This window comes from Lethenteron reissneri, chromosome 21, assembly GCF_015708825.2.
Source record: "Lethenteron reissneri isolate LAM-NWPU_2019-01 chromosome 21, ASM1570882v1, whole genome shotgun sequence".
NCBI classification, from domain to species: domain Eukaryota; kingdom Metazoa; phylum Chordata; class Hyperoartia; order Petromyzontiformes; family Petromyzontidae; genus Lethenteron; species Lethenteron reissneri.
This window is the reverse complement of record NC_083799.1, coordinates 3,492,166-3,512,485: the sequence shown is the minus strand read 5'-3', so window position 1 is coordinate 3,512,485 and position 20,320 is coordinate 3,492,166. Positions and strand designations below refer to the sequence as shown.

General features: G+C 48.8%; 1 protein-coding gene across 1 annotated transcript in view; it reads left to right on the top strand.

Moving 5' to 3' along the window:
* The first annotated feature begins 17,718 nt into the window (after nt 1-17,718).
* Nucleotides 17,719-20,320, top strand: part of LOC133345064 (zinc finger protein GLI4-like) — a 63,001-nt gene continuing 60,399 nt past the window's right edge. Inside the window, 2 exon segments of the mRNA XM_061555473.1 lie at nt 17,719-17,772; nt 17,774-17,855. Of these exon segments, the coding sequence (XP_061411457.1) occupies nt 17,719-17,772; nt 17,774-17,855 (136 nt within the window).

The window sequence follows — 20,320 nt, the reverse complement described above, 5'->3', positions numbered from 1 at the left end:
GCGGTACACGAGGTGGGTGGGTGGCCAACACCACGCCCGACCGCCTTTGCCTCCCCAGTGGCGATGTTTTTACGCATAGCATCCGGTACTCTTTTGAGACCGAGTCGACCTAGGAGAGGCCCGGGAGCGGTTCAGATAATCGCCACCGGTGTTGGCCGTGAGCTGGAATCGAACTCGAGTGACCAGGTTCGTAGCGCTGACCGCCGCTACCACCATCACCGCTCTACACGCGCGGGAAGCCCCCCACCACCATCGCGCGCGGAAGTTACGCACGCGCGCGTGGCACGGACCACTCACGCCGGCGTCGTTCACGCGCGTGCCAGCGACGTTTGCGCACACGCTGGCACGCGCGCGTGGGTGCACTCGTTAAGGGCGTCGCTACATATTTCCTTTCTTTATTGGCGCGATTTCATTTGCGGCGCGGAATAACGACGAGAACTGGACGAGATTGGCGTCTGGCGGGGCAGAAGAGAGCGTGGCCCACATGTTGGACCTACAAATCACAGCGGCATTGGTGCACCTCACTCAGCCCGAAGGAAAATCTCCCGCCCTCGGCTCTGCCCGCGCTGGTATATCGGGTGTCAATTGTCCACACAAAGGCACTCACGCACACACACTCGCGACAACAGCCGCCGTTCACCACTGAGCGAAGGGGACAGGCAGACGCAAGTCAGCTGCAGATTACCCTCATAGGCTGGTAATCCTTTCCAACTTAAATTGAGTTAACCACGGAACCACGGAGGGGAATCACGCACGCAACACAACAACAACAACCGCCTTTCACCAATGTGTATGTTGCACTTCTTTCGCACCGTACGTAGCCAACCGTGCTAATCGGAGGTGCGGGGGAAGGACAACAAAACTAAACACAAAAAGCACTTCTCAAGAAATTCGTTTTCAATCACTACGTGGCTCTGTCGTCCCCGCGGCGCTCGTGTCATGCTCGGTGCACTTTGAGGCAACGTAAAGTGTCGAAGGCCCGCTGGCAGGAGGTCGTGGAACAGACTGACCCCCAGATACCGTAGGTTGACTGAGATCACTGGCAGATGCACCAACGCTGCTCCCCGCACGCACGCACGCACACACGCACTCGCCGCATCTGCAGTAGCCAATGACGGCGGCGCTGGAGGAACATGGACACACCACATCTAACACGCGAGCATCGTTTTGTTTGTTTGTTTGCCATGGAGCGGCTGCCCGGCTCACGTGCACGCTGCGATGTGCAGTCGTTGTTTAAACGCTCGCACGTGGGGACGGGGCGTAATCGGGAGAAGGAGGCGATGTACTCTGGGCACCGATTTCGGTGAAGCCTGCTCTCAAAAAATTACCAATAAAATAACAACGCGCTAATGTGGACGATAATCGTCGCACCGCGTGGGTGCCCGCGGCGACTCCACTCGGTTGAGCCTCTCTGCTCGCCTCCCGATCACGCGGCACGCGAGATTCCACGACTCGCACTGAGCAGCCCCTCCGTGCGTCTGCCTCGCTCGCTCCTCCAGCGAGCGAGCCCCCCTCGGGAGGGGCCGCCCGGGCGACGACTCGGCAACATCTGTTACAAGTTTGTTCCCCAACTCGCGCCGTGGCGAAAAACGAGACTACACTCCAGACTCCATCCTGCCACAGTAACGCACGGGGCTCACAGTTCTACAAAGAAGTCGCGCAATAAAACAGGAGGGGGGGGGGGGACAAGGTTCTACAACGAGTGTGGAGGTGTGTGGAGGGGGAGGCATGAAGACGCGTAGGGGTCGGTTGGGGTGGAGCGGAGTTGCTAGGGGTGTTCACGTCTCGCAGTGATCCGCAAGGCATGAGCCGGACGGATACGCGAGCTGGCAGCGGGGAGGGAGGAAGGGGTGTTCGGGGGGGGTGGCGGTGGGAGGAAGAGGTGGAGGAGAGAGCGGAGGGAGTGAGAGGAGCGGCCAACGAGCTGCGCGACGAGCCGAGGGGCGGGGGGGGCTGTCAAGTTTGAGAAGTGAGAAGTTTACAAGCGGCGCGAGTTAATATGAGTCCCCTCTTCCGCTGCACCCACGTGGGCTACCCGCGCTCCGCCATGGAGTAGCGCGGCGCGAAGAGCTGCACCGAGTTGGCGAAGGAGCCGCCGTTCCCCGCCTCCCTCCCTCCTCCTCCTCCTCCTCGTGCACCCGCCCAGCCAAGCCCGATCAGGCAGCAGCCTCCCCCCCCCCTTCACGGCAGCCCTCCCTGCACCATCCTCATCTTCTGCGTTCCTTCTCGGGCGGCTTGGATCGCCGCTCGAGGGTCGCCGTGCTTCTCGGAGCCTCCCGCTGCCGCCGCGGCCTCCTCCTCTCCCCTGGCGCCAGGTACGGGGTCCCGGCTCACTCCTCCCCGGGGTGTGTGGTCGCTCATGCGCGCTGTTTACCCGCACGGTCACACGCGCACAATCACATGTACCCACATGCACGCGCACAACCACATGCACCCACATGCACGCGCGCGCGCGCACCGGACCGCTGTTTAAAAGCGGATTGTTGGTTTTGCCGACAACAAAGCCGACGCAAATCCGCCGGGGTCACTCGGCGTTTTAAAAAAAGTCCTGGGCTCCGCGTCCCTACGACAATGGGGCTTTCCCAGCAGAGAGTGGAGGAGACAGCAGCCAGACTCCTCGAGTCGCGCGTTTCTCCTCCGCGGTGTTTTTTCTTCTTCTTCTCGCGAGTCGAGTGATTCCTCGCGCGGAGTCAGTGACTCGCAACACTCAAGTCCCGCGCGCTCCAGGGAAACTTTGTGCGCCGCGCAGCGACCCCGTGTCTCCCGCGGGTTGCTGGGGAAGTGTGGCGTGGTGAAGGTGGCCTTCTGTGGAGACTGCACCTCACCACGCCAGGTTGGCGCGTATGATGATAGCGATGATGATGATGATGGCTCCACGATTTCCCGGGACACGAACACAGCCCCGCACACACACGCGCAAAAAACGAACGCGTGGCACGGGCCATGCTTTCATTGTTTGAGAGCTCGAATCGAAGTTCTAAATCAAACGATGTCGTTTGAAACGGTGAGAAAAAAAAGACACGAGGCTAATCACAATTGTCGATGAAAATTCGTCCGTTCCCAGACAATTACGCCTGCTGTACCTTGCGGTGTTCATGCAAGTGCGACGTGAGCGGGTTTTTACGCAGAGCAAAGCGTGTTGGCTGCCTTTGATCATTACGAACTGAGGTCCGCGTAGTGCGGTTTTGAGAGTTCGACTCTGAGTGCAAGCGCTGAGACCTCTGCTGTGCGCATCACACATACGCGATGGGGGAAACAATCACGTCTCCCAGTATGCTGGGTACTTCAAGATGTAGCGGCTGCTTCACAGAAATCCCCGACGTGTCGCACCTGTCCGGATCGCAGTGGTATAGTGAGATGTAACTGGTGTTTAGTAGTGGTGTTTGTATTAGACGGAACTTTTTATTCCAATTTTCCAAAATAGTTTTGGTGATGCTGCTGCTGCTGCGTTGGCAGCGGTGCACGAACACAACGCACCAACTCGGCAGATTCGTCAAAGACACTGTGGCCATATAAGGAAAACGTAGATAATAGACGATTTTTCTGGAATGGCTTTTCTTTTTCCGGGTACGACGAAGAAGGGGCCGTGTTCCAAAAAGTCGTCTATTACACTGGTCAACAAAAAAAAACATTTTTTTCTGGCCTGGACTTTTGCAGCTGTTTTAGACTAATTTCAGGGTGCTGATTCCAAATCTGATCTCAGATTTGCTTTATCACATCTCATTTTATGCTATCGGCATACCCCATTTTCATTGATTTTACCCGAAATTAACTCTGTCACTTATGATTGCAAGTTGTTGCGAGCCAGTGACTGCTTTAGTGTTAAAATATGGTGCTGTATTTTTAGGATAGTGTGTTTATAATATCATTTTATGTAGATATCCACATTTATTTCATATTTTTCTTCTGCAGTTTTTATTGAAAATGCAATATTTGATATCTCAAAAACCTGATGTGATAGACAAAAACTGATGCCAGATTTGGAATCAGCACCCCAAACTTACCTTAGAAACCGTTGGAATACCTTATGCCAGAAAAAGTGTGTTGACCAGTGTTATATATTTGGCATTCGAATGTTGCAGTGTTTATTGCCGAATGGGCAATTTTATTTTTCTCAGTCGAATGAAACATTAACAGGGAATACACATACTCTTTGGTTCTTTCGGTAACGTCACGTAGAGAGAAAATTAATAGATCACGACGTTTGGGTCGCAGGAGAACTGCTGACGCAGCAGTTCTCCTGCGACCCAAACGTCGTGATCTATTAATTTTCTCTCTACGTGACCTGATGACGGTTGCTTGTGTTGCGATCGAAACGTCGTGATCTATTAATTTTATACCTACGTGACTTTACCGAAAGAACCAAAGAGAATTATAGCAAACTTGCCACGCTGATGCGCGCATAAAGTACAAACATTGAGAATGTAATCCATGTGTACGGAGGTTTGACCATTTTATGTGTGTGTGTGTGTATTCTCTTTGGGTATTCCGGTTTGCTCCCACATTACACTCATTTATGTAATTGGTACAACAATGCTTGAAATAATGCGAAACCCTCCGAGGAAAAAAAACTAAAATGTTAAGACAGCAAGGCTTTTTTATATATAAAACAAGGGTATTATTACCATTATTGACGGTATTGAGTTGCGATTCGTGAAAATATAACGCACTGTATACTGTGGTATCGCTGCAGCATGAACATTTACTTATAGATGCTCCAACCGATAACCTCGGAAAACCCATCGTCCTCCTCCTCCACGTGCAGTTCGGTCGCATTAAACTCGCCCAACACGTACGCGTATCGTGTAATCAATTGATAGCGTTGGATAAACACGTTGCACGCACAAAAAAATCCACTGCCAGAATGAAACTAGGTTTGGTGAAAAAAAACAAGAAGGCTTGGCGTTGGTGATATACGTGGTGGTGGACATAATTGGCTGAGCGTGTGGTGGAACTTTCACATTCTTAGGGCGAGAAGAGTGATGTCCCTCCCTGGGTTCACCAACGCCAAGTCATACGGAGCGGAGCAGCCCCCCCCCCTTCCATGTGTTCGCGTTTCATCAGAGCGGCTTGGGGCGGTGTGGCCGATTCTGACAAACCTCGACTCCTGGCCGCAGCGGTCAGCGCTACGCTGCGCTACAAACCCGGCGACCCGAGTTCGATTCCCGCTCACGGCCAACACCCAGTGATGATTATCTAAAACGGTCATGGGCCTCCCCTAGGTCGACTCAGCCTCAAATCACTGCGTGGTGCGGTGTGTAAACGATCGCACAAAGGTGGCCGGGCGTGCTGCTGGTCACACACTCCCTCGTGTGCCGTGTTGGCCTTCATAGGTGTTCGCTCGCAACACTTGCCCCAAGAATCTGTTAAGGCTTTTGGGGCGGATCTTTGTATGCAGTGGCATGCGTGCGTGTTTAAAATCATTACCTGCGTTGCTCGTGCATTCCCAAACACCGCTACACTTACGAGTTAACTTAGTAATTCCCGAACATTACTGCAAGTAGAGTTAATTTAGTTTCAGTAAGATACGAGCTACTCTCGAGATGAATACCGCGCTATTGTTACTCCTGGGACAAACGCGAACATCGTCGTGGCCCTCAATGGGGGAACACGTGGCGTGGATTATTTGTGGCACGTGTTCCACACAACTGCAGGTCAATCACCGACTCGCACGGAGACGCGTTTAATCGTGTCGTCCTTTCCCCGCACGCCCGAATAGCACGGTTGGCTAGGTACGGTGCACAAGAAGTCCAACATACAGTACATACATCCAGGACAGCACTGTCTCAAATTCCCTGACCGTTTATTGATAGCATCCCAAGCAGCCGCGGCGCGTTGCCCAGGACACGCACGCGACATCCCTTGCCGACGAATGCTCAAAGAGAGCTTACAACAGAGAAGGCCGATTTCAACGAAATGGGTAAACAGAATTAGTGGCAATTTACTCCAATAATTGCGGGCCGATTGGTTTAATAGCTGTGGAGGTGGGCGGCGGTGGCGGGGGGGGGTGGTGTATTTAAAGTTGTTGAGATGCGTATCACTGCGCGCGCGCGTGTGTTTGTGTAAAGCCTCTTTCGTACAGCGACGAGCGAATGATGACGAACGCTGCCTCAATGGAAGTGCGATAAACGGGCACAATGGACCCGGCCTAGCGAACAACGACTCCTCGCGAGTGGGGCAGGCGTCAAGAAGGTGCCACGTTCACAAAAACGCAGCCCGCGCTCTTGCGCGCGCGCGCGATGTTTAAGTCGACGGGTTGGTTGACCACGCGCGTTTGGCGATCACGCGCTCGGTGTTCATCCACCGGGACATCCCTCAACCACCACCACCCCCCTAGAAACTTCTCTCTCTATCTCTCTCTCTCTCGCCTCTACGCCGTGAGGCCGGGGTTACATTAGGGCTCTGCGGCACTGCGCGTTCGTGCTTGACGGGTTCCTTCCGGGGATCTTCTCCGCACCTCCGATTCCTCGCGCTTGGCTACGTACGGTGCGAAAGAAGTCCAACGTGCATAGGAGAGATTTTTTTAGTCGTTTCAAGCGACTCTCGTATAATATTATACGTTTTAATAGCGCTTGAAGAAACCCCACGAAATAACTGTTTTAATTGGATTCAGATTAATATAAGAGTTAGTGGTTGGGATAGCTTAAGGCATGGATTTAGGGTTAGAGTTATGGTTAGGACTGCGGTTAGCGTTATGGGTATGTTTTATGGTTCGGGTTTTGTGTAAAGTGCGTTCATCAAAGGCATTTTTGCGTGGAGTGCGAGTGACCGTTATAGGAGTCATTTTGAGATAATTGCTTTGTTGTCTCAGCTCTGAGATTTCCGTTCTGGTCTCCGTGTCCTCCGGACGGAAAAACGGGAGGAGGTGTCTGTGGACAGACGCCGGCAGCAGTGGCCGTGCGTGTTTGTCGGTGCCACTGGGTCCGTGGCTGTGGACACGATTCGCAAAGTCTCCCAAAGCCGTCTCTGTGCAAATCCCACCGCTACAATTGCCACGAAGCCGCGTCTCACCTTGTGATTAAATCACACGTGGAGTCGTCACCCTGCACGATACAGCCGCAGCATTCGGGCAAACCGCTGTAATTCAATAGCGATGTAATGTGCGCGCGTGTGTGTCTACGGTCAGAGAGAGAAAAAAGTCTAAATAAATATCGGAACTTAAATAAACAGTTTCCGTAGTTCGGAAACGCTCTCAGGGGAGCCAGTCCTCGCGTAGACCTTCTCCGTGAGCAGATGTTCTGTCACTTAAACAAACAGAGCCGCCCATAAATAACGCGAGACGCCTTCGCCGCGCAGTTTCGACGCGTTGGCTTCGGTGCGCCGCAATCCGAGCAGCCGTTCTGATGACTGCACAACGTGTAATGAATGACGCTTGTACGTTGTACAATCGTCGTCTCCATCGCTCCCTGACCATCGCCAAAATGTTAAATTCACAACAATGGCATGTGAGTTCGCAATCCGATTGGCGCAGTGCACCATGAACCCAGCGACGTGAGTATGATGCCCGGCTGCCGGCCAACGTCAGCGGCCACTGGATATCCGAACCAATTCTGGGCTCCCCTTGACAAACCGGCACTGACCAGCATGATAAAGTTTGGCCAAACAACCCCCATGATTTGAAACGCAATGTGGAGCATCGGATTTACAAAGGGGTGCAAAATAATATATATACACACACGCATAATAGCACGGAATGTATGAGGTTCGTATGTATATGTTGAACTTTTTTAGCACTGTACACAGCCAACCGTGCTAATCGGAGGTGCAAGGAAGGAAAATTCAGCCAAAATCATTACGTGTGACGTTCTGAACAAGGAAAATCCTTTGCAGGAATGTTATATAATTATGCCGTATGATGCGTGAAATGTTATATCACAGATTCTCCAACATTTAACACCACATGCTTATAGGCAACTCGACATTGTTTAAACTCATGTGCTGGACTTATGTTCTTAAAGTGGTGAGTGTTGATTTTGTATTGGTGTAGCGTATCTCTTCAATGACTGTTTTGTGATGTTCTGTAACATCACTTAACACAACATCACATGTACACACCGTGGCTTTGCGTTTTCTTGCAACATGACCGACACGATTTTGAGTGGAAAATGGGTTCATTTAAAATTTACTTCACAAAAATCGTGCTTTTTTTCAGTCTGCTTCGCTCGCACTACGTCGGCTAACAAAGAACAGACTCTTCCTTTATGGCTGCAAAAGTACCGTCTCTCAACATCGTGTGCCCATCCGATATCTCCGCTGACAAGCGCATCTACATCATCCACTGGCTTAAAAGGGAGGCTTTCTGTAATTGCCTCCTAGCCGTGCTTTCATATCCACCGGCGTGTTGATGGAGTGATTAGCGGAGAAAAGGAAAGCCATGGTGGACCACAAAAATAGGTTATGATGAAAAAAAAACATTCCGAGTTCCTTCTTGAACCCTGGCCGATACGAGACGAGAGCATGACTGATCCGACACAGTGTAAACATTTTATGAAGTTATACAAACACTTCGCCGCAAACGCAACTTGTTATTTCAGCTTAATGTCATTAGGATTTTTGCTCCGTGTCGCATGCTGTTACCGTGAGCCTTTCCCCTCACCTCGAGCTCGGAGCTCCGTCTCTCCCTTGGAGGAGCTCGGAGCTCCGTCTCCCAGAGAGTAGATCGTGGGTCGCCGGGAGACACCACCTCTGTGCCGTGCCGGGCTCGGCGCATCGAGCAAGGGAGACCATCTCGTGCCGGCTAACATCTTAACTGGAATTCACCACCCAATGCTTCAAGTTACCCACGGGCGTAATTCAAGCTAGCATTGCCATGTAGAGGTGAGAGGTCATTTTTGAGTAAATTACGGGAAAATTGGCAGTGTGGGTGTGGGGACTATTTAAGGACAGTGCGAAATATTCGTGTATGGGAGCAGGAAGGAAAAGTTGGGATGTTGCTGTAGCTGTAGTGATTAGAATGACTGTGAAGCTTTGGCAATAATATTTCCATCTGAATTCAGTGATGAAATGGATCTAGAGCTGTTGTTTTTTGCAATTGTCTGGTGCCAGACCTTGTTTGTTAATTTACTGTAACTCAGGCTTTGGCAATACAACAATCTTGGAGGTTCAAAGCTGTGTACACTGCATGTAGCATGTGATTCAATGGACTGAATATGGGGAGCCCCACAGCGTTGTAGATATCTAACTGGGAAGACCTCAGACCGTTCCAACCTGGGCACTTTCCTGATGGAGATGAAGACTGTCGATCTACGGTATTTAAAAACCGTGTTTATTGTTCTCTCATCTGTACTGTGAGAGTTGTACTGAGATGGTCACCACCAATCCTTTCGGTGAGATGTGTGACCTGACATTCGCCTCCGTGATTTGCATTTATTTGGTGGGCCAAACGTAGGGGCATTCCTGTAAAGTTACGAGTTCACTTAGACTACTACTGTACACTGTGGTTTTTACTCACTCCCTCCCTCCCTGCCCAATATCCCACAACACGGCCCAGCCTGGTGATCCACAGAGTGAACCGCTGTGCAGGAAGTGACCTCACATGGCTGCTATTGCAGGCACAGCTGTCTCGCATTAAAGGTGGAGCCACGGATGCCAGAGATGCACGCCATCAAACTGCTACGCTTATGTTTTTATCGCGTGTATTTATTTTTGCTTTTCTTTTGTTAATACTCGTCGAGAACACGATTGTGTTTAATACCAAATCGTTTGCGAAGGGCAAAGATTTGGTTTTCATCCGTAAAGTTCATGGACGCCGCGCCGTTGCCGACTGAACTCGCTTGCATTCCTCAGATTCTTGCAAAGATACTTGGGGGAATTAAAATGGAGACTTGGAAATAAGAGTGGGAATCGGTCAACGTTTCACCGTTGAGAATTGGGGCTCTTTATATTTTCCTTTTGCCGCTATAATTTGTAAACCCCATGTGTTCTTGTTTACCGTCAATTGACCGTAATTTCTGAGCAGCGATGACGTAGGTTTGTGGAGGGCACGTTCCTTAATTTAAGAAAATTACTTTTTGGAGCTCGTGCTGTTTGTTGTGCTCCGTAGTTTTCGGTCTGTAACTCTTCATGTTGTTTCAAGCGGTACTTGTAAGTTGATATTCAACCCTGTAGGATTCGTGTTTTGGGCCACTTTTATGGAACGTGTTAGATTACGACCAAGCTGCATTGGGCCACTCAACAACTCCGTGATTCTGTCGTGACTTATTTGGCCTCGGGAGGTAACGTGGATCGCAGGATGCTTGTTAATTCAAGGGCCTCAGAAAAATAATGTGGGACGCTTTTTTGTGTCAGTGAAAATGATTCTACTTTGAGTTAAGCAGAAAAACACTGCTCTATGACATTAAAAAAAAACACCACTGCAATGGTAGTGGTGGAGAAGCACAGCCTGAAAATAGCCATTCATTTTCTCAAAACTGCCTTGTAAAGCAAGACCTGAAACGTTACCATGTTGCATATTTTTCCCATTACAAGTCAATGGTGGGCTATTTTCACCACTAAAACTTTGGTGGCGTTGTAAAACAAGCCTCCAGTTTTGAGCTCACTTTATGAACCGTATCTTCATAATGAGATATGACGGGGTACAGTTTTAATGTACAGTACAAACATTCCCATGGTTAATGTCTTAAAGTGAAGTATGTCCTGTCCGCCAGTGCTGTTTCCATGGCTACGCTGCGTAATGTGCAGGGCACAGCAGATGCCCCTTTTCCATGATGTGGTGCACGGCAAATTTGCTGAAACATGGCCGGCGTTGGTCTGATTCGCCAAAACAACCACTCTTTCGACCACTGAGCAATGTTTAAGAAACATGTACTCTTATTTAAGGAAATTAAAGGTTCACACTGGTTTTCTTTCCCCTCCAAATTGAGTCATTATTTTAACACTCAACAAGGAATTGACCAAACACCCCAAGCAGCACACTCGCACTGAGCGTTTCCACACTCAGTGCAGCAGCATTCCTGGATGGACCAAACGACGTTATTGAAGCCACGTAGAAGGGAAATAATACAATATAAAAAATACATAAATATACGCTGCCAAGCTTGGTGGTGTTCATTCAGACGCTGTCTTTCCGACAGACCTGTTCGTCACCTGAGGACGGCTGCTTGCGTTGTGGCCGAAGCGTCGTGAGAATTGTATTTTATTATGTTTTATTTTTATTCTTTTATTATTTCCCTTCTACGTGACTTTACCGATAGAACCAAGAAGATGAATCCCTGCAGTCACGAAAGCTTTAAATAGGCGTTATTGATGTTTATTTTATTTTGTTAGCTTTAGCTGCTGGTGTGGAGTTGGTGCCCAATTTTATTGACGTTGCGTTGTAACGCGGAACTTTGTGGCACAACCAGACACGCGCTTCATTTCATGGATCGCACGTGCGCATTCTAAGGGATTTTTTCCCCCTTTTCAAAGGGACCGCCTGACAATTTGCTTGCGCGTGCAACAGCACATCAAAGGAGGTGTGCGTTTCTTGTCTGCGTGCAGCGGCGCCGTGCACCAGTGCCGCCTCCTCCTCTGTGCGTGCGAGGCATGCTAGCGTTGGGATGGGGGTGCGAAGGCCCTTTCGGGGATCCTGCCGACAGGAAATTACCATAGGCACGTGAAATGCTGCTCGCTCGTGGTGCAGAGTGTAGCTGGGTGCTCTGCAGTCGGAGGAGATAGGAAAGGGGAGTTCCCAAGTTGCCTGAATGCATGGTGTCATGCAGCTAGACTGAGGGCCTGCCAGTGTACAATAATTCAACTCCCGGATCTACGGAACATGGCTATTCATCACAGGGAGGGGTCTGGCCGGTGTGATGATCAAGTGAAGAATGGCATAAACAGCGCCGAGCGTGGGCGACTTTAACCGTTGCGAACGCTGCGCTGCACAGTGTTGCTGGGACGGTGAGGGGACGCATCTGCGGAGTCCACACGAGGGCAAACGACAGTGGCCGTGTGCGCACACCAGCTCGTGTTCACGCATGGAAATGTGCAGCTTGCACGTTTTAAGGGCCTGCAAGTGGTTTACTTAAAGGCACATTTTAGCCAAACTTTTAGGCCCCAATTTGGTAATGATGACAGGCGGGGCTTTGGGATTTGGTGCCAGGTGCGGAGTGCCCTGCAGGGTCCACAGACCTGACCCAATGCAGAATTGAGGGCAGCTCCCCCTAGATCCCAGCAGCTGAGTCCTTAGTGCTGAAATCCCATGGCCGGCTCTGAGGATAAGGCATCTTCTTTAACCCGCTCAGAAATCTCCAGTAGTTCAAGTGTCGTAACGTGTTTTCTGCGAAGCTTTGATTTTATATGAAAGCCATTCCTCTTGCATTAACAATACGAAGGGAGAGGCACGTATCAGAACGTACTTGTTGTAGAGCCGCTTTACAATCCGATATTGTTGTTTTTGCAAAGATTGTATGACAATGTGGTGATGTATGGTGTCACAATGGCAGACGGCCAGATTAGCTTGACCGCATTTGGAAACAGGTCGATGTCTCTCCGACGATTTGTTTTAATGAAAGAAAGTCTGGCAAAGCCAAAATATTAAAAAATAAGCACCACAAGGGCCTCCGCATGCCAGTCTCCACAACGCTATTGTGAGCTTAAGTGCCGTGTAAATCTGTGATTATTTTCTCTAAGCCTCCATTCAGGCCTAGAGTTACCTCACCCAATGTTTCCGTTAAGTCACTGCCGAGAGACCGGGTTGTGGGGGTTGGGCAGTAAGGAGGGTGAGGCTGAGGGTGCTGAGTGAGAGCCACATGCCGGCCGCTCTGCAGGAGATGGCGCTTGTCCACGGTGGTTGTCCATCTTTCAGGCATTGGAGCATTTTTATTAATCATTTGTTTGTACCCAAGATTTCATTGGCAACACGATATTTTCGAGTCTGTGCAAGCTCACCTGATCACGTAGATGCCCGCTGAATTCAACTGCACAGGGTGGCGATGTTTTTAAGTTGACCGTGATGGGAAAAATTCAACCAATGTGAAAACAAAAATGTGAACTTAAAAAGGAGCCCACCTCATCATTCTGTCCGATGCATAGCACGCCGACTTTTCTAATCAAAGGCTCCCTCTCACAAGGCCTTGGCTGGCTATTAGCAAGAAGACTTTTATGCCTCCAGGGTAAGATCAGGGCATGGTAATCTGTTGTGAAAACCTGACCATTTTATGGCCCATGGGGGCTTAGGGCCCACATTGCTGGCCGTGTAGGTGTTAGATATACACATTCTCGCGTTCAGATGTGTGTTTCGGTTTGTATTGTGTGTTGTTTGACATGATATCTGATGTTTCGTTCCACGTGCTTGGAGCTTAGTGACACCGTCGGACATTGTGCCAAACAACACGTGACACAACCCACAAACAAATCTTCTGGGAGCTTCACGATAAAATGGCGACAAGGTGCGCAGAAGTAATGGACACATCGCTGCCGACACGTGTTGTAATCGTAGCAGAATAATGCTCGAAAAAGTTGATTTCGTTTTATAAAAAAAGAAACCTTGAAACATCGGCAGGCTGCAGGCCATATAACAACATCTAATGAATGCCACAAAACAGTGCCATGCTTTGTGGAAATATCCCTAAAAATAGGGTCAAAGGCATTTTTGGGGGGTCAGGAGTCATGACAGGCTTATTACGCGGAATAGGCCAGGCAGTGTTCCGTGAGCAATGCTGTCGAGTGCCGATGTCGCTGATGAATTCACGCGAGCCTCTGAGGAATGAGCCGTGTAGAGGTAGCGAGGAGAGTAAGCACTGCCAACTCGGTGGGTTCACGTGGGCAACACAGCCACGAGGGCTTGTAATAATGACTGTAACATCATCGCTCGCCATTATCTATCCACTGCTGGACGAATGCCTCCCCCCAAGCCGTCGCCATCCCCCGTGGTCTCACGCCGCCAACAGCAATTCATTCGTGCAGCTACATACGCACAGCAAATATCTTGCATCAGATAATTCGAACATCGATAACTGTGAGATAACATATCCTGATCTCGTTCAAACTGAGTTGGCACACGACAATCATAAAGTGGTAATAGCTTTGGTCTCGTAAAATTGGAGCAGATGTAAAATAGCATCGCAGTTTGTCGCTATCATGCCTATTTCACTGCATGCAAACACGTTGCCTGTATAGCTTCATGAATGTACAATTCAAGTCTTTACAGAGCAGCACTTTCCGTGAGTTTACCTGCGCAAAGATATTTATCTGGATGAGGTGTAATTTCTGCTTAAAAGACGTTACGCAAATTGCACGTCATAAAATACATTGATGACGGTGATGATGATGATGATGCAACGCGTTGGGACCGAAGCTGTGACAGCAACTGAAGGTTTGTGATCAGGAGGTCCTGGGGTCGATTTGGCACTTTTCCCTCCTCGCAAAGTTCAGCCTGTGGGAGATTCATTTGGGAGACTTCGAATCAGCTGGAGCAGACGCGTCTGGTTTTTCAGCAGGCAATGTTTGCATGATTAATGCTGTACAACTTAATAACAGATTTATGGACAGGAAATGTGCGTGTACACTGCTGCAATGCAGGAATGACGCCAATGCTTGTACGTTTGTTAAGGGCGGTAAGTGTGCACTTGACTAATGGTTTGGTCACACGGCCAAAACCTTGGATGAAAAGAAAAAGCATTGGGTCGGCTTTCTGATATGATGCCTTATTTTGAAGTCATAATACTTTTAGAGTATAAACAATTGGGATCTCTTTATTACTAGTGTCCTGCCAATGTAATCTCCAGCGGCCTGGTCTCACCAATATCATCAAAACAGTTTTCTTTTCTTGATGTGAACTCCCAAAACTTCAAGCTGCTTTCAAGGCAATTAGCGTGGGCAGGACTTACAGCATGAATTATGTAGAGAAAGTGTCTTCAAGGACATTACAAATTAGATGTCGTTAATTTAAACATCGGTTAAAATGCAACAAGCTCGCCTAACAGCGGCACACTCTTTTGATTATGACAAGGAGCGTGCCTGGGTGGCAGACAGATGCACATTTCAGCTGATAGATATACAGAAGCATGAAGACAATCAGAAAATGTTCTAAACGTTTCATCTTTCTTTCATGGTCACTTCGAGTTGCCCCCGGCAGGGAACTTTTTGTAGGCGCACGAGGCCTTGGTAATAAACCTCACTTTGTGGAAGATCCTCAATTCGTTACCGCTCAAGGGACCATTGAAATCGGGCCGCCGTGCAGTAGCAATATTCCTCCTTGCGATGAACGCTGGCCCCTTTTGCACGAACGCTTTATACACGATGAAAGGCGAAAATCGCAGCTTTGCCCCCGAGCCCAGCTCCCGTGGGTCCGTGACCTCGGCGGGTGCGACCTCTGACACGGCGATCCGGGGCCTCTCTGGGCGGCTGCCTCAGCTCTTCCCTTCCCGGCCGGCGGAGCCGCCGTAGAGCCGCTACACGTCGGGCCTGGCTCGCGTCGCGTGTGGGGGGCATCTGCAGTGAGTTTGCAAAACTACGGCCAATTATATTACCGGCGGCTTCGCATTCCCCAGCCGTGCGCGTCGACCACTCGGTCCGTCGTTGCTCTTAATGCTGCACTTAAAAGGCACATATGTAGTATGGTTGCGATTTACACGTATTTATATCTGTTCCCAGATATGGTGATGTGGCATTATTTATCAGGTGATGGTGGTGGGGGTTTCTTTGTTTTTAATCAGGAGGTGAGTGGAGGGGATATATTTCTTTGCAATGCAATTCTGTTGATCTTTTTACAGAGTGGGAATGATTGTGGAGAGGTAGGTCCGTTTGGGTGATGAGGCAACACGTGGTGTGAATGTGCTCACCGTGAGCTCCACTCTCACTGTAAAACAAGCGCCTTACATGACCGACTACTTATCAAACATTCTGATGAAAGCTACCAGTCTCTCATTATCATAAACTATGATGTAAATAAATACATAATGCATCCCCTGTGTCTTACCACTGCTGCTTGATTGCTCTCCCCCATGCCATATTAGTCATACAATGGTCAACAATGGTTGGTAAAAATAAGGTGGGGGAGCAAGGACAGGAATAGTTCAAACGTCAAATGTTGTTCTGCCCTCCTATGCTCTAAAAATAGGGTAATCGCCTAAAATATTGGCTACTGCTCATTTTATCGATGATAAAGGAGGTTTTTTTTCCATTCAATTGGGGAAAACACTGGGTCTTCCTAAAGAGTTCAGTTCCATTTTAACCAATAGCCAAACTGTGTTTTATCTCTCACGATGACACAATTCCGTGGGCAATTTGATGCATTTTAAGCCTCCGGGCAGATTCAGTGCCTTTTGTAAACAAGCCAAAGGCACAGCTAATTTAAGACTTTAGGTGAGGGTTTTTGCAGCCTCGCAGAAAGGTCCGTAGTTTATTTGGCCTGTAACAATGCACGCAGGAGGATTACTGGCGCGATGCACGTGTGTACTCACCCTGGCGGGACAAAGCACGGGACATAATGGCCCAACTTGGGCGCAAACAGTGGGAAGGGTTGGGGGAGGATAGGAGGGAGGGAGGGAGGTGCAGAGACGTGGATGGCATTGTGAGTGAATTCGGGCCTCCTGCCGCACACACGCAATAAGCTCCAACGTCAAAGATAAAGGTCCCCCGTGTAGCCTTAACAGGCTGTTGGGGCAATTGCTGTTAGCGAGCACCTATGAAGGCCGGCACGGCACATGAACGGGTGGGTGGCCAACACCACGCCTGGCCGCCTTTGTCCAGTGGCGATGTTAACACACCGCACCAGGTACTCATTTGATGCTGAGTCGACCTAGGGGAGGCCCAGGACCGGTTCAGTTAATTAATGATCACTGGTGTTGGCCATGAGTGGGAATTGAACTCGGATCGCCGGGTTCGTAGCGCGCTACACGACACACACACACACGCAATATCTCTCACACAAGCAACTCGTGGACCAGAGACGCGGAAAGTGCCGTCCAGTCGTTGTCTCACGGGACAACAGAATCAACAGTGCCGAGTGTGTTGGTGTAATGAATGGGAAAGGAACGATTATAATGTTCGTAACATAATTCGCGTGTTTTTTTGCCCTATGTCATTTTTGTTCTGGAAGTCATTTTTTTACGATGAGTTTTAGATTCAGAAAAAAAATTTCAACGGTGGTTCAAAATTTTTGAACAATTTGGTAGTGATCGCTGAAGATCATGGAAAAAGTTTTACAAAAAGTGCTCATAAATGATGGAGGAGGTGAGTAAGCTATTGGGGAGGTGAGCGAGTCCTTTATGAGTTGACTGTCAGCAGAGGAGGTGAGTTCACGGGGAGGCGAGTAACTTCTGGAGGAGGTTAAGTGAGCCATATGAGTTGAACGGTGGAGGAGGTCGATAGTGGAGGAGGTGGGCGACGAGGAGGCGACTCTTTGAGAAGATCAGTAATGGAGGACGAGTAAGCGAGATGCTGGGTGATATTCTTTGGTTGTTTCGGTAAAGTCACGTAGATAGAAAAATAATAATAAAAAATAAAGTGAAAAAAACCCACACTAATGTAGACTGTAGCCTGGTTCTTAATCGGAGTTAGTGTACTGGCAATCGATAATGTGGACTTTAGCCTGGTTATTAAGTTCGTTTTTATTTCACTTTATTTTTTATTATCATTTTTCTATCTACGTGACGTTACCGAAAGAACCAAAGAATATGAATCCCTGCAGTCACGAACGTTTCAAGTCATGCTGGGTGATGATGTCTCGGAACCGCTCCATGCCAGACAAGGTGGCTTCCTTTGCCCCCCCCCCCCCCCCCCAGGGGTGCCCGAGTGATGCCGGTAACCATGGAGACACCCGGGCGTGCTGAGCGACCAGCAGGGCAGCTCCGGGGGGCCCGGGGGGCGCTCGAGATCGACGTCGGACGCGGCCCCCGAGCGAGTTGCCGCGTCGAGCACCACCACGTCGCAAGGTGAGGCGCGGCGGGCCGAGCCCCAGCGGGTCGCGAGGTCACGACCCCGCCATGGGGGCGGCGAGTGGGGCCCACGCGGCGCGACTCAACAGCGGTAGGCACCGCAGTGCGCACTCGGTTAGAGGGGGGTGGGGTGGAGGGGGGCACAACGCAACAACTGCAGTCAACTTTCGGTGAAGTCACGTAGATAGAAAATAAAAATAACATTTTTAAAAAATAAAATAAAAAGCAAAAAAACCCACGACGTTTCGATCGCAACACAAGCGGTCTTAATTTTTTTATTTTATATCTACGTGACTTTACCGAAAGAATCAAAGAATTGAATTCCTGCAGTCACGAAAGTTTTAAGTCAAAATGTAACGCAGTCAATGTTGAACGCAAAACTGAATGAGGCAAACGGCATGATCTGCTCGTGTCTGTCGTGCACGCTGCTCAAGCACTCGCCCCTTGTGTTAGAAAAGGCTGGCTTGCCAATCGTTTAATTGGACACTTTTTTTCTTCCTTTTACGTGACTCTTAAGAAGTTCCACGGGGAATTGAGCCTTCAACAAGAAATGGTGAGAGGGTTAGGGGCTGCGGTGGATCAGCTCCCTCAAACCACCACCCCCCATCGCACACGACAGGGCTTGCTGCTCACATGCGACAACATCTCGCACTCGGGTGCGGTAAGGCAATACGTCGGATGAGACAAAATAGCAAAACAAAAAGCCATGCATGGATCGGGCAACAACCGCAAACGAAAGTCGCTATGTTGGCAGTAAATAAAAATGGGCTTGGGCAGGACACATCGCGAGATGGGGGGGGGGGGGGGGGGATAGCCGATCGACGAGACTGTTGACGGAGTGGTAGCCAAAGGAGAGAACGTGCCCACGCTGAGGTGGAGCAAGAAGATGGGTCCATGTGCAAGCCGTGGGATGGATGGTGGCAACAACACTGAGCCCCCAGGAATGGCGACGGCATGGGGAGGAGGCCTTCATCCAGCAGTGGCTATACGGTGGCTAATGATGACGAAGACAAATCAACCCCGTTGTTTATCCATTGCTTCTAATCACGGCAAATCGAAAAGTAAGGATGATATTACGAGCAGAAAGGTAGTTTCCACTAAATATAGGGGGTGTAGTGGCTTCTATGCCACTAATTGATGGAAAATAAGTTTTCACCAGCACATCATTGGTAAGAGTATATCGCCAGTGATGATAATTCTGAATTATTACCATTATTGTTGGTTTTTCGTTACTGTTAATATGCTGCTCACATAATTTGTCGTGCTTTTGGTTTAACGAGAGTATAATTGTGAAATGTTATTACAATGTATTTGTTTTCCATTTGAAGGGGTTCGTATTACCTCAGGATTAATCTCTGTTGTGTCATGAGTAAAACTAAATGGAATACAAACTTGATTTGAAGCTTTCGTGACTGCAGGAATTACTTTTTGGTTCTTTCGGTAAAGTCCCGTAGAAAGAAAATAAATTCAATAATAGAATACGACGTTTCGATTGCAACACAAGCAATCGTCATCAGGTATAAAACAAACCTAGTGAACTTAAAAATACAATGCAATCCAACATAGAGAGTCGGCTAATACAACAGTCAGCACCTTAACTAGTTGATTACATTCTTCCAAAGATAGCTAAATTTCAGAGAGAGACAAAACACAGACACGGGGACACACAGACAGACACACAAGCAGAGAGAGACAACACAGAGATGCACAGAGAAAGACACACAACATAGACACACAGAGACCCAACGCCTCAAATAGAGAGAGAGAGGGGGGTGGGGCAGAGAGAGAGGTGGGTCTGTTGGAGCAGAGAAATGAGCATGTCAATGAGAGAGCTGTGTGGAAATCCACCTCGCTGCGGCCAGGGAAGAGAAAGACCCAACAAGCATGATCAATTTTAGAGAGAGTTGTGTGGAAATCCACCCCAAAGCGGCCGGGGGAGAAAAAGCGTGAATGGACCTATGAAAGCCTAGTAAATTTTAGAGAGAAATACGCAGTTTGAGAAAACAAACTTAGCTAATTGTTTTGTCTCTCTCTCAAATTTAGCAATCTTTTGAAGAACCTAATCAACCAGGTAAGGTGCTGACTGTTGTGTTAGCCGACTCTCTGTGTTGTATTGTATTGTATTTCTAAGTTCACTAGGTTTGTTTTCTACCTGATGACGATTGCTTGTGTTGCAATCGAAACGTCGTATTCTATTATTTAATTTATTTTCTTTCTACGTGACTTTACCGAAAGAACCAAAGAATAAATAGAATACATTTGACAAATATTCTGACACGGAAGTTGTTTCTATTACAGTTTTCTGCTGTAGTATGAAAATGTTTTATCCCCTTATGCCGTCATTTAAATATTTTACTTTTTAAACGTAGTATATATTCTTTTTGGGTTTTGCAGTATTAGTACAAATAAAATTTAAACCAAGTTGAAAACAAAATGTCAACTGAAATCAAAAGATGGTGAAA